This window comes from Stegodyphus dumicola, chromosome 4 (genome assembly GCF_044657685.1).
Source record: "Stegodyphus dumicola isolate Sdum_Otavi_A_Nest chromosome 4, ASM4465768v1".
Classification (NCBI taxonomy): Eukaryota; Metazoa; Arthropoda; class Arachnida; order Araneae; family Eresidae; genus Stegodyphus; species Stegodyphus dumicola.
Window position 1 is genome coordinate 54,375,238 of NC_140771.1, and position 18,051 is coordinate 54,393,288.

General features: G+C 33.3%; 1 protein-coding gene across 4 annotated transcripts in view; it reads right to left on the minus strand.

Moving 5' to 3' along the window:
* LOC118195998 (uncharacterized) overlaps positions 1-18,051 on the minus strand; it is an 81,338-nt gene that overhangs the window by 7,847 nt on the left and 55,440 nt on the right. For all 4 annotated transcript variants that reach the window (XM_085814905.1, XM_085814906.1, XM_085814907.1 and 1 more), the window contains exon 3: positions 3,222-3,340. In XM_085814905.1, the coding sequence (XP_085671031.1) occupies positions 3,222-3,340 (119 nt within the window). The remainder of the gene's footprint in view (positions 1-3,221; positions 3,341-18,051) is intronic.

The window sequence follows — 18,051 nt, forward strand, 5'->3', positions numbered from 1 at the left end:
GAGTATTCTTAGGAGGGGATGAACCCTATATTTGTGGTTGTGCCTAATGCAGTTAATGTATTATGAACAATGTGTCTTACCCAAATTGAGTGCCATAGCTGGATGTACCGCTTGTAAAAAAGACTGTTCTACATTGCATAAGCTTGTCATATGCCTGCAATTGATACTCATTGATCTATTTGACATTGTGGTAATGATTCTGCTGCATTGGTGTTCAAAAAAGGTAGTGAGTTTTTCCAGATCTTGAGTTCTTTGACACTTGACAGCAAGTCCTTAATTCAGAATTTCCCACCCTGTGGTGATTAGTATACTCAAAGTGTACAGTGGTGCTACTGCTAATAGTTTACCACATAGCTGTTCACTGGTGTCTTCCCCTTTAAGAAGATAAGTAATGTTGGCTTTGGAGCTTTCCTCATGGTATTAAATATGTTGGGAGACACTTTTGCACTTTTGTTACCTGTGTATCTGGAGACTTGCTTGTTGTTCACACCGTGTGATTTACTATTGCTGGGGCTGTGTCTATTATCAGTATATTGGAAGTATCAAGTCCTTGACTTCGTTGAGTACTTATATGAGTGGATCTGTCATCACAAGTTTATCACATGTGTCATGAGGCATTTTGACAAGTTGTATACAATGGTTGAGTTCGGTAGTGGAGGTAGGATTGTTTGCCTGTGTGGGACAATTTATCATTATGGGACTGGGTGGAACAGCACCTTTCATTTCTGTGACAGCTTCAATGACAAACATTGCAATGGTATTGGGAAAGTATAAAACAACTAAAAGCTGCATGTTGATATACTCAGAATACTTGCCCTAAAGCAAAATAGGAAGCACTGTGCTAAGTTCCTAATTAATCTACTTACTATGTTACATAAAGCTGACTATTATGCTTGATGAATTTGTTAAGGTAGCCCTTAAATCATCAGAAATGTAGATTTTGGAGAAGTGAGCAAATAAGATACTGATGTCATTGTAAATAGTTAATTAAGTAAGTTAAATACTTGTTGCGATTAAACAGAACAAACATTAAGTGACCAGATAAATCGAATTAGCTCTGTTAAAAACTAGTATATTCACCAAACAAATTGATCAAAATCATAATTATATTAAATAATAATTGTATGCTAATTAATTACTATAAACAAACAAAATGTGCATGATAACAGATTCAACACATACAAATTAACAAAATAATCTTTCAGAGTTATTGCTGACAGAATGCTGCTAATAACTTATCAGCTCTAACACTGGAATACATCATCTAATAATAATTACATTGAGTAATGCAATATATTGTGATGTACCGAACACTTGGTGATAATACCTAATGATGATATAAAATACACTGTAAATGAATAATGACATTGTAGTTGCTTCAATGAATATGCTACCAGCCTAAAATTTAAGGGGATTCAGGATTTGAAGTGGGGAATTATGAGACAAGTTTACTAATATCAGTGTCAAGTGGAGGATAGTAAATAATGTTAGGGATGCTAAAGTTAGGTTAAGTTAGGTTAGCCAAGATTTACTACATTAAGAGACAGATTCTCGAGATTGAAAATTTCTAGAATAACAGAGATAACATAATACTGAAGTATAGATATTATACACTGGAATGTTTTGTGTACTGAGCTCTTATACTTGAGCACTAACACTGGAATACATCGTCTAATAATAATTACATTGAGTAATGCAATATATTGTGATGTACCGAACACTTGGTGAAAATACCTAATGATAAAATACCGGTAAATGAATAAAATAATGACACTGTAGTTGCTTCTCTGAATGTGCTACCAATCTAAAATTTTAGGGGATTCAGGATTTGAAGTGGGGAATTATGAGACAAGTTTACTAATATCAATGTCAAGTCGAGGATAGTAAATAATGTTAGGGATGCTAAAGTTAGGTTAGCCACAAGGGCTATCTGCCTAAAAGAATGGATACCTTCGTGGAGGACTTTCTGAGGAAAACTGCTTCATATTCACATTACACATAGGAAAAACTATGAAATCTAACCATGCAGGCAGTCCATTTACCATGGGCTTGGAAACAAACCAGATCAAACAATCAGTATTCAGAGGTCATTACCACTTGGCCACTGCTGGGGGTAGGGATAATAAAAAAGGAAACTAAAATTAAAATATTAAGAGAACCAGAATTTAATTCATGGAAATGGAAAAAAATTTAATCAAGGAATTTATTAGAATTTAACTGACACTAAAATAATTCTGTAATTATTTAGGTAGGTTACTCAGATAAAAGTAATCTAAGACTGGAGTCTTATGGATGTCAGATATCAGAAGAACAAGTGATAACAAAACTACAATTTTTACAGCCTAATCAGTTTAAGATTTGAATAATTAATGGTTAAATAAAAATGAAATATTTCTTATGTAGGGGTTCCAGAATTTAATAGCTAGCTGAAACTGGTAAATGGGGTTTGGTTAAATGATAGGCAAATGGGCCAAATAATTAGACTTATTTGGCAATTTAAGAGGGAGTTAACTGAGGAAGGTTTTATTGAAATCATTTGCAGTTGATATAAAAACATACATAATAGCCCATACATGGTTAAATAGAAGTAATATGTAATAATATGCAAATACACATCACTATTAATCAAGCAAATGAAAGAGTGCTTAATTAAGGTTATGTTATATGAGCAAATATTAACTTTAACATACACTACGTTAAGAATATTATTAGAGGATATAATCTGCATAATACACTCAGTGGTGGATATTAAATTCATAACTCCTAAATAATTAAAATTAAGAATTTTTCTATAACAAAATATAAACATTCTGCGCACAAAAACACCTTGCTGCACACAATGACAACCTTCCTCAAAAATTAGATGTTGTTTATGACAGAAAACAGTGAGATAGATACCTCCAGCAATAATTATTTAGTGGTGGCTATAGCTACAAATCCCTATGAAAGAAATTAATAAAATAAGTGCTCAGCTACTATCTTGAGAAAGGAGGATTCATTAAAACAAAGATTTCCAATTCAAAGAAGACAGAATAATACTCTGATCACAGATGTGAAGATATTAAATTTATAATCCATAGAAATTGATTTTTGAAATAAATATCTACTTCCAAAATGCAATGGAACACTCTACATTTAAAATGGATGGGAGCAAACTTTAAAAATTTTTATCAAAAACCTCAGTGGTAAAATCATTTAGACAGTAACAAAAATGCTCTCACCAGATGATTACCATAACAGTTCTGAACAGCTTTACTTTCAGCAATACACATTTCTTGAAGATTATTATTGTCCTTTAGGCAGGATATAAAAGCCAAAGTCTCTTTAAGACATGGTGCCTCTAAAATTGAAACATAATTCAGTTATATATTACAATAATTTGAGAATAATTTTTAAAGCAAATATTGCATCAGAATTAAGTTAAAGAACAGAATGGTCGTTAAAAATGTTGCAAAAGAGGTACTGGTAAAATGTCTTTATTCTATTCTGAAACAGTTGTATTAACATTCTTCGAGATGTTGAATACTGGCAATTCAGTCTGGGGTTCGAATCCTGGCAAATATGGGCATTTTCATGGTTTTTTCCATGTGTAATAAGTAACATACACTATAAAATTATATAAAATTAGTGACAATCCTGAGGAAGTAATATGGCAGGTACTGGCTAGAAATATTTTTGTTTTTTTAATATGAAACGCCTCTAGAAAATCTAATTCACCAATGGAAGATGTTTTTTGAATAATTTTGGCTGAAAAAAAAAAAAAAGAGGAAAGTGTGATTTTTGGACCAACAATGCTGACCAAACAGAAAACTTCTCAGTTTCCTTTTTCAAAACATATGCCTCATGTTCCTTAATGTGAAATTTTAAGGCTCTCTTAGTTTGGCTAATGTAAATTAAACCACAATGGCAAGGAATCCTATAAATACCCCAGGAATTCATACATGGAATGGAGTCTTTAAGTGCAGACCTCAGAATTTTATTAATAGGAGAATAAATGACTCAAAAGTTAAACTTCTGTAAAATATGGGCAATTTAATAGCTAACTGATGGATAGAAAGGAATGACAACAAAATTCTTGTAATCTCCTAAAAAAAGAGTGTGCCTTTTGGTGTGTTGAGATGAGAATTTTTTAACTGCTTGGTCAAAAATGCTGGGTGAAAACCTCCTGTCAATAGCTACTGCTTTTAAATAATTTAATTCTTGATCAAGAGCCAATTCGGAGGTGCAAACCTGAAGCACATGGAAAACAAAGCAATAAAATGAAGCTAACTTCTGTTTAGTCGGATGACATAATTTGAAGTCTGGCAGAAGGCAAACCGATGAAGGTTTATAGTAAACCATAAAACTGAAGTTGGATGTGTTATGTGTGACCAAGATGTCGAGGAACAGAAGAGAATTGCATGTCTCAAGTTCAAAAGTGAACTGAATAACAAGATCAATGGAATTCATTATGGAAAGAACTTTATTTAAATCATCTTAATACCGTCAAACAGGATAAAAGTATCGTGTACGTACGTAGCAGAACCATACCATAAAGTTAAAAGTTTCAAATAATCAAATATAATTTCTCAGTCTAAAATAATCAAATTCAATTTTTGGCTCCAAACTGGCTCTTGATAGAAGGTTTTCACCCAACATTATTAACCAAGCAGTTAAAAAATTATCATCTCAACACACCAAAAGGCACACTTTTGTTTTAGGAGATCATAACAATTCTATTGTCATTTCTTTCTTCCCATCAATTAGCTATAAAACTGTACATTGTTTATTCTCCTATCAATAAAATTCCGAGTTCCATACTTAAGGATCCCATTAAGGATATGAATTCCTAGGGTATTTACAGGATTCCTTGCTAGTGTGGTTTAATTTACATTGGTCAAACTAATAGAGCTTTAAAATTTCATATTAAGGAACATGAGGCACATGCTTTGAAAAAGGAAACGGAGAAGTTCTCAGTTGCCTAGCATTGTTGGTCTGAAAAATCACGGTTTTAATTTTTCTGTAGCCAAAATTATTCAAAATAAATCTTCCATTAGCGAATTAATTTTCTAGAAGCGTTTCACATTCCCCCCCCCCAAAAAAAAAAAAAAATCTTTCTGTTTTAGTTAACAACCCTAATTCCAATCCATCTTTACCTTCAGCCTTTAAGGAAATTATGTTTTAGTTTTCCTGTTTCATCAAAAGATGGTGCCAGTAGCTTAACTCCTGTCCAGCTATTCTTATCTTATCACTATAAATTATATTGTTCATTTGAACTTTGGGAGCTGAGGATGATAGTTTGGTAAAACCGCTATAAATAGTCCTGTGAAAATTTACAAATATAATGCTGATTGATTTTTGTTTGACTTCTACAATAATATCTGTTATGTGTGTTATTTTACCTTAAATACTAACCTCAACATTACCCACATAAAGGATGTTAGAATCCACATTCCATTTATAAAAGAAAACACCCTATGTTATTTTTCTTTTAACTTCACTCACACTTTCCTATATGTTTTAAATAAATGCTATGCAAAACATGTGTGAACCTAATTCTAGGAGAAAAAAGACACAGTATCTTAGAACATCATATACTGTGTACATCGACCATCGAACCAAAGAATACCAATGGATTCTCCAATTCCATTCAAATTCTTTGATTGACCTATCAGACAGAGCTCTATTCAAGGTTGATGTGATGACAAAAATTTTGAAATTTTTGCCATTTATGGGCAGAGGTGTGATCAGAAGTTTAATTACAGGAAGTAACTGGTTTTAAACATTTTGAACAAGCATGTGAAGATCCAAATAATGCAGTAATTGTGACAGACTGAGAAACGCTGATGTTAAAAAGTCTTCTTACGCTGATGAAAATATTGAGTCAATGCAACACATGCAAAGTGAATTCCCTATCAAAACATGCCAAAGCTGTGCCTTTCATTAAAATTATTGTTTATTCACATAAACTGCAGAATCAAAAGTGATGGAATCTTTAATTTTTAAACAAAAATATGAATAAAATTTTCCTGCAATTTGCAACATGCTAGCATTAAATTGGATTATTTTTGTACTCAGAACTTAAGTAAAATTAAAGGTAAATTCATTAATATTTTCTGTTATTTTTCATTTTTATTGTTTTTATATTTTCATGGATAAAATAATTATTTAGTTATAAATTTGTACTTCAAGGGATGGATTAGAGGAATGATTTGTATGCTATGTAAATTATTGTGTAAATTTATTAACATATATTGTTTCAAAAGAATAGTGATTTTAATAATAACTGTTAATAAACCATAATGCTACTTTTTAATTAGATTTATTTTTCACTTCTTGTGGTAGATATAACAGTGCTAACCAGGTTTCCTCCCCCCAAGACTGAATATAACAAACCAAAGTCCCAGTCCTTTGAAGTTTGTTACAGTGGGGTTTGACTATAACTACTTCATCTGAATCAAAACTCCTCGTATAATCTTTTTTTATGTTAAATACTTCTTTTGAACATACTTCTGAAGTTGCCATTTCAGCAAAATAGAACTTTTTTCCTTTATCTGTGGTTCACAATCTGTATTTTGTTTTATCATCTGTGAAAATGATTTAAATTTTACAATTTACAGAACTGTACATGTTCCTTCACGCAAAGCACATCCATTGCTTTCATGGACGATGCTGCTGATCTGAAATATGTAATACAGTCAAAAGGGAACAATAAGAACCTGGTGAGAGCTTCAGGGGTGTTTGTGGGACCCCAAAAAATCCCCTGAAACTTTTACGGACTTACTACCGACATTTTGGAGTTTCGAGAAGGGGGGGGGAGAGAAATGAAAAATTACAATTATGAAGTATTGAACCTAATTATAAAAGTTCAATGAATTACTTTTTTTGCAAAATTAATAACCATAAATTTTCAAACATATAAACTACTACATTTTATGTAAATATTTTAAATTACCTGAATTAATTCTTTAAAAAAAAAATTATCTAATTTCTGCTGCTTTTTTTTTTTTTCCTGATGTTTGTGGGCTTGTCTTTCTTTTGTGGTGAACTTCATAACTGCAGGAAGGTTGACTTTTATTTTCCTCATTTACAGTTGAAGAAATTTCCTTGAGAACTGCACATGCAGAGGTAGAAACAGTTTGCTTTTCTGCTAATGTAGAAGGTTTTTCAGAGACTTTTATAGGTGACTCGTCTGAAATACATGTTTTTAAGTCCTCTTGATATGTTTTCCAACTTCTGTTCATATTCAGTAAGAGATCTTTGTGAATTGGATCAGTCATTGGATTTTTTTAGCCATATTTTTCACATGAGGTTTCTTTAGAAGCCATTAAATCATATTTAATAGTCTGCACTGCATCTAGGGAATCAATCTTAAGAGAGGTTCTATAGTCAGTGACAAGTGTATCCATTAAGTTGAATGCACTTTCTACTAATGGGCCATGGAAGCAGCTAAGGCAGGCTTTGACCAATTTAGCCAATGTAGGATACTTATAATCATTTGTGAAATCATCTTTTAAATTAAAAACCTTAGACCAATATTTATCAATTGTACACTTGACTTGATTTCCACTTTCATCAGATGTGTAAAGCATTTCTTTGGTGATATCAATATCACTCTGGTATAACCTTATTTCATCTTCTACTTTTGACTTTCCATTATCACTAAAAATATGAGACATAAAAGATGATAATTTTTCAAAAGCTAATACAGTCAAAAGTCGTTAATTCGGACACCCATAATCCGGAATGATCTATAATTCGGACCTCAAAGCTAAAATCTTTCTGCGCATGCGCCGCGTTGGCGCATACTCATAGGCGTGTTACGCGTGCGCACAAAACATTTACGACTGCGCATATGCGTCTGCGCAAGCGCAGAATACGTTTTCGCGTGCGCGTTTAATGTATAACGGACGGTATAAGCTAAAATTATCTAATTCAGTTAATGTTGATGATTGTGTTGTTCCTTAATCTTCGAATTGGATCCGGCTTATTATTTTTTGCAGACTGTAAGAGCAATTTTATAGAAGTAAGCTTGAACTTTCGATTATGTCAAATAGAATTTCCGATGCTGGAGCTCCCTAAGGATCTAGAAAACGAAAGTATGTTTCGATGTCCATCAAACAAAAAACGAATTGCTACAAAAAATGGATAAAGGTATATCCTTTGTTTATCTAACCGTTCCGAAATCTGTTTATCAATTTCACGCTGCTCTGCGCGGGGGGGGGGACGTCGCGGCGCACAATGAACTGGAAGTCGATCTGTCAGCACTATCGTTATCTTCAGGGCAGATGTTTTTATTTTATTCGGCTTATAATTCCTTACTAAATGAGTATTTAACCTCGATGTACTCCGTCTTTGATATGATTTAAATCAAATTCCTCGTCATTATAAATATCAAGAATACAAATCAAATAGTTTTCTGATTGCAATTTTCTAATTTCGGCTATGCGTAAGGTATGCTTTACGCATGCGCGCGTTGAAAGAAATGTTTAATAAAGTAAACAAATAAATATTAAGTTTTTTTTTTTTGTAAATTTTGATAACCTTTAGATCATAATTGCTCATTATTTTATAAATTACGGTTTCATATTTTTAATTTTATAATTTCTGCATGCCATCTTACCAGATTTAAACTGATGATCTATAATCCGGAATCGCCGAAGTCCCGACGAGTCCGGATTAAAGACTTTTGACTGTATTGTACCGGTTTTACCTCTTAGCTCTGGATCTAATGCTGTAAAACTAATTAGATATGAATTTTTAAGGGGTAATTTCTGTTTCATATGCTGTGCTGTATAAGCTTTCATCAGAGAAATTTGGAATTCTTTTGCTATTGGATGATTTTTTGATAATTTCTTCAGGAGAGTGGAAGCTCCTGCACCAGTAAATATTACTTTGCTAGGTAGATGGAATTCTGGATTTGTGACATCAGCCTTTAATAAATCATTATAAGATGTGCACTCTATATTTTCTGGCTTCATAAAAAAAGAGAAAAATTTTGCCATCAATTTATAAATACTGGAATGTATTAAATGAAGCATTGTTTTTTTTTTTTTTTTGTTTTTTTGTTTTTTGTTTCAAATAATTTAATATATGTGTTGAACTCTGGTAATACTGCTGACTATAATGCCATATGCAATAAAGTTTTGTTTTGCATAACAAATAACCCATTTAGTATTCGTTTTTTCCGAGCTAAAGCATCCTTTGTGAGTTGTTGGGAATGCAAGCAAGAATACACCCCTTCAACAATTTTTTTCTGAGCTGCAGAAATATTTCTTTTATTGTATACAGTTTCCACATAAGAAAAATAATCCCCTTTATCAGTTTTATCCAAGTAGTGAAAATAAAATGCAATAAGAGCATCCCATAGATCTTTGATTCTTTCTAAAACACATAAAATGTACACCCACCTATGGTCTGGTCTCTTCAAGGGCTTAAGTTTTTTAATGGCAAGGGATTCACAGATTTTGAAAAAATTTTCTCTTTTACTGCAGCTTTTCATATCAAAATAGATGTCATCAAACAAATCTTCTAAGTATCTATCAAAACATGAAGCAAATTTTTTTGCACAGTTATTTGCTGTGTGACATGTGTCACCATCAATATCTAATAAGTGGGGTGCTTTGTTTGATCGTAGTCTGGTTTCAACACCCTTTTTTTTTCCACGCATGGTGTTACATGAGTCCATTTACCCTTAACTTCCCACTGTTGCATTTCTGCAACATATAATTTATTTTAATTTAACAGACTCAATATTTTTTTTAATTACCTACAAATCACTTATCTAAGAAAAAAAGGTTACTGCAACGAAGTACATGCTAAATTTGTCACTAGATAGCAGCACATTTTCCCCAGAAATCGCAACAATTATAAAAATCTCTGATTCCTCAAGAACTGTGTTTTTGCTATAAAAAGAATCCATTATATTTGATGCTTCCTCTTGTTTATTGACGAAAAAACATTACCAGGTAAGAAGTTTAAACATTTTATGTTCATTTAAAAGAAATTTTGATTTTCTAATAGAAAAATTTTGAAAGAAATTTGATTTTAATTATATGTTGCAGGTCTGCAACATTGGTCTTTGGTTACCATTTTGACATGGCCAAAAAGCGTATACTAACCCAAGATGAAATTGCTAGATATATGAATAATTTGGGCGAATTGAGTGATTTAAGTGAGGATAGTCTTGAAAATTCTGCTGGTGATGTTCATTTCTTACCTGATTGTGTGTTATCTAATTATGATTCGGATAGCGACTGTGAAATAGCGTTGTTTCACAAAATACAATTCAGAATATAAAAACATCCAATGATGATGATAATAAATTTGATAGAAATATTTCAGTCAGTGTGTGTGTGTGTGTGTGTGTGTGTGTGTGATTATGGCAAAGCCTCGAGAGCTATTTGCCTACGGGAAGGGATGCCTTCGTGAAGGATTTCCTAAGGGAAACTGGTTTGTATACAAGTTACACATGGGAAAAACCATGAAAACAAACTACCAGTGTTTCAGCGACTTTAACCGCTCGACCGCTGATGTATTTCAGTCAGAGAACCTTTTTTAAATTTAACTGAATAAAACATTTTCAAAGAATATTTTATGGAAAAATCAAAACATTTCATTGATTGAAGAAGTAATAAAATTCCATGGAGATGACACGCTCCCAAGAGAAATTACGGATTTGGACACTACGTACCAATTTTTTAAATATTTATGGACGGAAGAGATCATAAGTAACATTTATGAAGACAGCAAACGATATGCTATTCAAAAGAATCCAAGTAAACCTTTGACTATATCAGAGAATGAAATAAATCAATATTTGGGTATTTACATTTATGCATCTCTAGTTCACCTGCCAAACTATAGAGCATACTGGTCAGAAGAGCTTGGATTTGATCAAATTAAAGAAACAATGAAGAAATCTGAAAAAATAAAAATAATAATAAAAAAAAATCTAATGAATTTACAAAAATTCAAATCTGAAGTTGCATCATGCTTATGCAAAATGGGGTACGATCGAAATGCTAAAAGAGGAAGACCTAGTAATACTTCAATAGAACAAATGTCTCAGACTAAAAGATGCAAAGGGACTGCCCAATCCGTTCCATGTAAGAACATTCGTAGAGATGGTATAAATCATTGGCCAATATGGTCAGAAAAGAATACGGTGCAAGTTTCCAAACTGCAAGAGCTACACTCAAACTGAGTGCGAAAAGTGTAAAGTAGGGGACGTTTTACAACAAAGTCAATAACTGCTTTAAAAGTTTTCATTGTATGTAAGGCTAAAGCAATTTATAACAATGAATAATAAAATCCTCATATAAAAAAAAGTTTTGTAATTTTACAGCATTACTGCGCAATGTTGCACTTTGCAACAAACAAAAAAATGACTGAAATTCAATTTAAAACTGTTTAGTTTTTTTTTTTTAAATATTTTTTCCTTTTATTATTACTTAAGTAGCTGATATAATTTTTTCATAGAAATTTAAAAAATTGGGAAGTTAAGGGTTAATACACTAATTAAGTTTGCCCATGGAATATTATTATCTTCAATAGTATTAACAATTGCTTTAAAAACAGCTTCTGAATTGCAAGATTCCATCTTTAGAGATGCAAAATGATGAACTACAACTTCATTTTTGATTGTTGTCATGAAACTGCACCAATATTGCCAGTATACTTTCTTTAGCATTTATACTTACTTTCATCCAAATTTAGAGAAAACGGAGTCTCCTTTAAAGTTTTAATGATATTTTCCTTAATAGTTTTTGCGAGCCCATATTTCATCTTATAACATGCAGTAGTCCTGGACATTTCCGACGAGTTTAGTGCCGTCTGATCGCGGCTCAATTGTTTGCGGAGTTCAATTAAATTGGGAGCTACATTGAAAGAAAGAGAATTCTCGGCGATAAACGAAGTTATTAACACCTCTTGGCGTGCTTTTTTTGTCACTATATTCAATGGCCGAGCATCAGTATTTTTTGAATTAGCATAATTACTTAAAGTCATTGAATGCCTAATGCACTTTGAACATTTTATGTGCGTCACAGTTTTAGAATGATTTGTGAAAGCCTTGAATCCTTCCCCACCATACTTCAGCAGTGAGTTACAAAAAACACAATATGCTTGTCCAGCAACATTTATTTTCTTGCACCATGTGCCGATCGTATCCCCATTACCATCTCTCCGTTCAATCCAATTCCACCTAAATGCATTCCGGACACCTTCTTCTAATTGTATAATATCACTATTTATATCGAGAAATTTCATAGTGAAATTCTCTTGCGTACATAAATAAAAAATATTTCAATAAACGAAACGAAAAATTTACACGTGCATCAATAAATGAAACGAAAATTTTACACAGCGGAGAAAAAAAGTTGAGAAGCGATCAATGACAAATAGCTAATACGGTGAAAAATCCCCCTTCTCTACTTATTGCCGCCACGCCAGGAGAGATAAGACCTTTAAACTCAGAGTCACATTATCGCACATCTGGTCGAACGAAGTCTCTCCCTTTTTTTTTCTGCCGCGCCTACTTGCCGAAAAGAATCCAGAAGAGAATGTCCGAGAACCGGGGGAATGAGTCATAACTCGCAATAAGGAAAGAACAAAAAAGAAGTTTTTCCCCCCTTTTCACGCATTATCACTGCCTTTGGAGAAAGAAAGGAAAAGTTTTCACCACACACACTGACCTTGCGTTTTCTGCTTTCAAAGCAAACAAAATTACCCAGATCAAAATAAATAATTCATTATTATTCCTACTTCCTTTTGAACGACGATCCCCGGAATTTCCGGGTATCGAAGTTCAAAATCCCCGGAATTCCGGGGTTTCCCCGGAGCACAAACACCCCTGGAGCTTTAAAAAAAAAAGCCAACTTTCCCAAGATCAAAGAAAGTATACACAATACCTAATATGAACTATATAACAAAAGAACATAAAAAATCAAGGAAAATAACATAAGTACTGAGAAAACAACAAACAGATAATTACAACATCTTTTCAATAGTAACATTATAACAATGCTTTGGGGTGAAATTATGTTGGATTATCAATAGATAATATATTGGGTCTGCAACTAAGTAATTGCGGATTTCACTCATAGATGGCCTTAGTTGAATTTTTAGGGTTGCAGACGTAGTACAAATGTAAAACACATTCTGTTATTTGTTAGTTGACAATTCAGCTGTCAATCAGTAAAAAATGTTTTTTGATCGGTTGCGTAGTTTTCGTTTGGCGTTCGTTGTAAAAGGGAAAATCCAAAGGAACATTTTCGTCATATTTTGCTTTTTTATTTCCGCAAAGGGAAAAACGCATCGCAAGCTCATAAAACGTTATGTGCTGTTTATGGTGACGAAGCCTTAAAAGAACGGCAGTGTCAAAATTGGTTTGCCAAATTTCGTTCTGGTGATTTTTCACTCAAAGATGAAAAACGCTCTGGTCGCCCAGTTGAAGTTGATGACGACCTAATCAAAGCAATAATCGATTCGGATTGTCACAGTACAACACGTGAGATTGCAGAGAAGCTTCATGTATTACATACATGCATTGAAAATCACTTAAAGAAACTTGGCTATGTTAAAAAACTCGATACACGGGTTCCTCACGAAGTGAAAGAAACGCATTTAACGCAACGCATTAACAGCTGCGATTTGCTAAAGAAACGTAATGAAAATGATCCATCTTTAAAACAACTGATAACTGGCGATGAAAAATGGGTTGTTTACAACAATATCAAGCGGAAAAGATCGTGGAGCAGGCCAGGTGAACCAACTCAAACAACATCAAAAGCTGATATTCATCAAAAGATGGTTTTGTTATCAGTTTGGTGGGATTACAAAGGAATTGTCTACTTTGAACTCTTACCACCCAACCGAACGATCAATTCTGATGTCTACATTGAACAACTAACGAAATTAAACAATGCAGTTGAAGAAAAGAGGCCCGAATTGACAAATCGAAAAGGTGTTGTATTCCATCATGACAATGCAAGGTCACACACATCTTTGGTCACTCGGCAAAAATTATTGGAGCTTGGTTGGGATGTTTTGCCACATCCACCATACAGTCCTGACCTTGCACCATCTGATTACTTTTTGTTTCGATCTTTACAAAACTCCTTGAATGGTAAAAATTTCAATAATGATGATGATGTCAAATCGTACTAATTTTTTGCTAATAAAAACCAGAAGTTTTATGAACGTGGGATTATGATGCTGCCTGAAAGATGGCAAAAGGTCATTGATCAAAATGGGCAATACATTACAGAATAAAGTTATTAAGTTCCATGAAAAAATTGTCTTTGATTTCCTAAAAAAAACCGCAATTATTTTGTTGCCAACCCAATAGATAACTTATGAGTATTTCCAGGATTTTTACTGTTACAATATGATTTTTACCTTTACTTAACAGTCGTGTTATATCTTTGCAATGTCGAAGCCTATCATGAAAATTTAGCTCAATTACATGCACTATTGGTTAATTTTGTCAAGGGATAGTGATTTGAAATGATTTTCACTTGAGCTCTGAACACCTAAATATCAAACTTTGCACACATGATAAGCCTTGAATTCAATTGTAGATTATTTCACTTGACTTGGACTAAGTTTCTTGGTTAAAAACTCAAATTGTATGTTGTTATCTTAGGCTAAGCAAGCACCTATGGTGGCTGCAAAAGTATCTGCACTGTGTTGAGATGGACATTCCATATTCAGGGTATACAAAGTCCGCATTTTCGTTAATTCAGCTTCAGAAGCTTAAAATACATTTTCTGCTTCTGAAGATTCAAAAGGAATATGTCTTTAAGGATTTTCTTTTTAGTTAAGTACAACAGCAACATTCTATGAAAAAAATTTGAGATGTAATCTTGACAGTAACTAATTCAAAGTCTAAAAGACTTCAAACTTCCTTCTTAGTTGAAGGTCTAGCCAAATTTCAGATAACTTCAACTTTCTGAGGATCTGATGATGATGACCACATCTCACAGTATGATCAAGAATTTAACTTTTTCATGGTAATACTAATCTAAAATCACAGTAAGATCAATTTTGCATATGTTCTGAAAACTTGATACATGTGATAAAAATTATTGTTCCATGACTCAGAATAAACAGCAATATCAAGAATATAGGAATAACAACAGTTCCTGTGTAGCACCAAAGCTTCATCTATAGATTTCTAAAATGTACTTGCAGCATTTTTCAAACCAAAAGGTAAAACCTTTTATTGATAGTGTCCAGAATGTGTTATTAATTCAGAGTAGTGCTCTGCTTCTTATCTATTTATTTCACTGGAATCTACCAATAGCCTTTAAGTTAGGTATAGTACAGGTATGAATAAGTTTTATCAACTTTATATAAATGCAACTTTCATAATCTTAAAAATTTTTAAGAGTCTAAAAATCAACACACAAATTAACATTTAGTCTTTCTTAGCAACACAGGCCAGTGGATGGGCTCAGTGCACAATAACTTGGTTCAGTTAGATCCCAATCAATCAATTCTTTTATCTGTCAATCCACTTTATCCTGGAAAGTAATAGGAACATGGTATGGCCAAAGTCAATTTGTAAAGCTGTTGGTTGTAAACATGTGCAGAATATCCATCAATCTGTGCATGACCTGGCTTACTGCTAAACACATCCAGAAATTTATAGCAAAAAAGATGGTTTCTAATATCATTAACGGTTTTTCTGTCAACATCAGCATAATGCAAATCTCCAAAATCTTCATCTCATTTAAAAATCAAATCAACATAAGCTCTAGTAATATAAAGTCTCAGCTTATTTATGTGCAGTTCTCTAACATTTTTATCCACTAGCTGGGCTTTAGCTGAATGAGGACTTAATAACTGTAGCTGGTACAGTCCATGCATTCATCAGTTTATAAAGGAATGGAGGTAGAAGTACTTTATCTCCCACATCAAAAGACTTTTCTCTTGCTTTAAATTACAACAAAACAAATAATTATTCTGAGATTTTTTCAGAATTTTTGGATGAGATTTCATAAGCTTTCAGAGCTATTAATTAAGTCTTGAAAGTAATTTTCTATAGAACAAGAAACTATAGTAGGAATATTTTGTTTCCTAATCCATATTTTTCAGTTACTGATTTTCAGAAGTGACAGAAATTTAGTAAGTATGCATTCATAAACTAATTAAAATGGTGATATTCTTGGTGTACTGTGAGACCTTTATGATATGCAAATAATGAAAAAGGAAAATGTATACACCTTTCAGGACAGTGCTCCTTAATATTTTTTATTCAATATGTCTTTTAACATTTGGTTCCATCTTTCTACAGCACCTATGCTTTCGAGGCAACCAGAAATAAAAAATCAGCTTTAAAGGCAACCAGGAGTAAAAAATCAAAGAGAAACTCCCATGACGATTAAAACTGTTCAATTGACTTTGTAATAAAATTATTTGTTGTATGTGATCATATTACTTCTAGAAATCTTGTTTGCATTAAAATTCTCATAACACAAGTAGCATCCAGTCTTGCAATTAGTTGGACTGGTATTCAATCTCTACATGATATACACCTTCTCAAATGACAGACTTCGCAGTTCTCACAGAATTTCTTCACATCTTGCTTAACAGTGGGCTTCCCCCCTCCCAAAACAAAGTGGGAAAATTTGATTCATTGTTCAGTCTTTTATTCTCTTAAGTGACCAGCAAAAGGATCTCATGGACCATTCTAAGAAACCCCTACCTCGTACAGACAGGCAACCTGTTCTATTTTCTCTCTACATATGCATTTCAAGTGTGCATCAAATTACAGTACTAAGTCCGAGATCCAAAATAGTCCGAACTTTGCCAATTCTGGAAATTTTTGGATTTTAAATCATTAGTTTAAATTAATATGATGACATGTAGACAAGGCAAGATTGGGGCTTCATTATTGTTTAGATCAGACAGAAAAATGCGGCCCCACCCCCATACACACAGGTTTGATGCAAACCGGGCTGAAGAATTTAGAGGCAGCAAAAATTTTACATTTTAGACGAGCACCAAGCAGCAAAAACTAGAAATGGCCAAATTCAGGGGCAGCAAAATTTTCAAAATTTAGGGAGGTATTGAGCAACAGAATTTATAAGTTGCAGAGATTACACTGTGTGGCAAAATGCACTGCTTCTTCACCAGTGATCTTGCCCCTATGCGAATGAGGTGCATTGCTGTTGCACCTTCACAGAGCTATTGAAGGGCTGAAAATCTGATCCTGGCTATGGTGGGACTGCCTAGCCAGTGGATGTTTGAAAGTTATACGCAGAAATTTCAGTTAGTCTGGAGGAAAAAATACTGCACTTATGGCATGCCTGCTTCCTTTCACTGAGTGTTATATTTCCACTGACAATATTTGTTATGGAGTGGGAATTGTTTATTTTATTCCATTTATCAGGTTGTTATGAAAGTTTTCCACCAAGAAACATTCTTAATACAGTAAAAAAAAAATAATAAAATAAAATAAAAGCAGTACTTTTAGTGTGGATAGTAATCACCACCCAAATCTGTGATTTTATGCCAATGTTTTAGTAGTCTTTAAAAGCCTTCAACTAAGAAGCTTGGTGGCCATGAGTCCAAAAACAGATCAACCTCATTTTGGGCATCCTCTGTAGAATAAAAGCACCAGCAAGATGTAGCTGCAGGTGTGCAAAAATTTAGAAGTCCGAAGGAGCGATGTCAGGGCTATGCAATGGATGTGGCAAAAGATCCCATTTGAATCTGTACAAAGTTTAGTCGGTGAATGTAGACACATGTGGTCTTGCGTCTTCTTGATAAAACATTACTTTTTTCTAGCAGAATACAGTTCGACATTTTCCCTTACAAGCAACATCAACACGAAATAGCATCTCGCTGTATATTTTACTGTAGAGGGTTTCGCCTTTTTCTGGATACTCTTTATGGATAAATCACAGCAATCCCACCAGATACAAAGCATGATGTTTTTGTTAAACTGTGCTTTGCAACACTGCTGGCAGACTCACCGGGCATAGACCAACCCCCTTTTTGGCCTGTGTTGAAATAAATCCACTTTTAATCACTAGTAGCAATCCAGTCCAAAGCATTGATAGA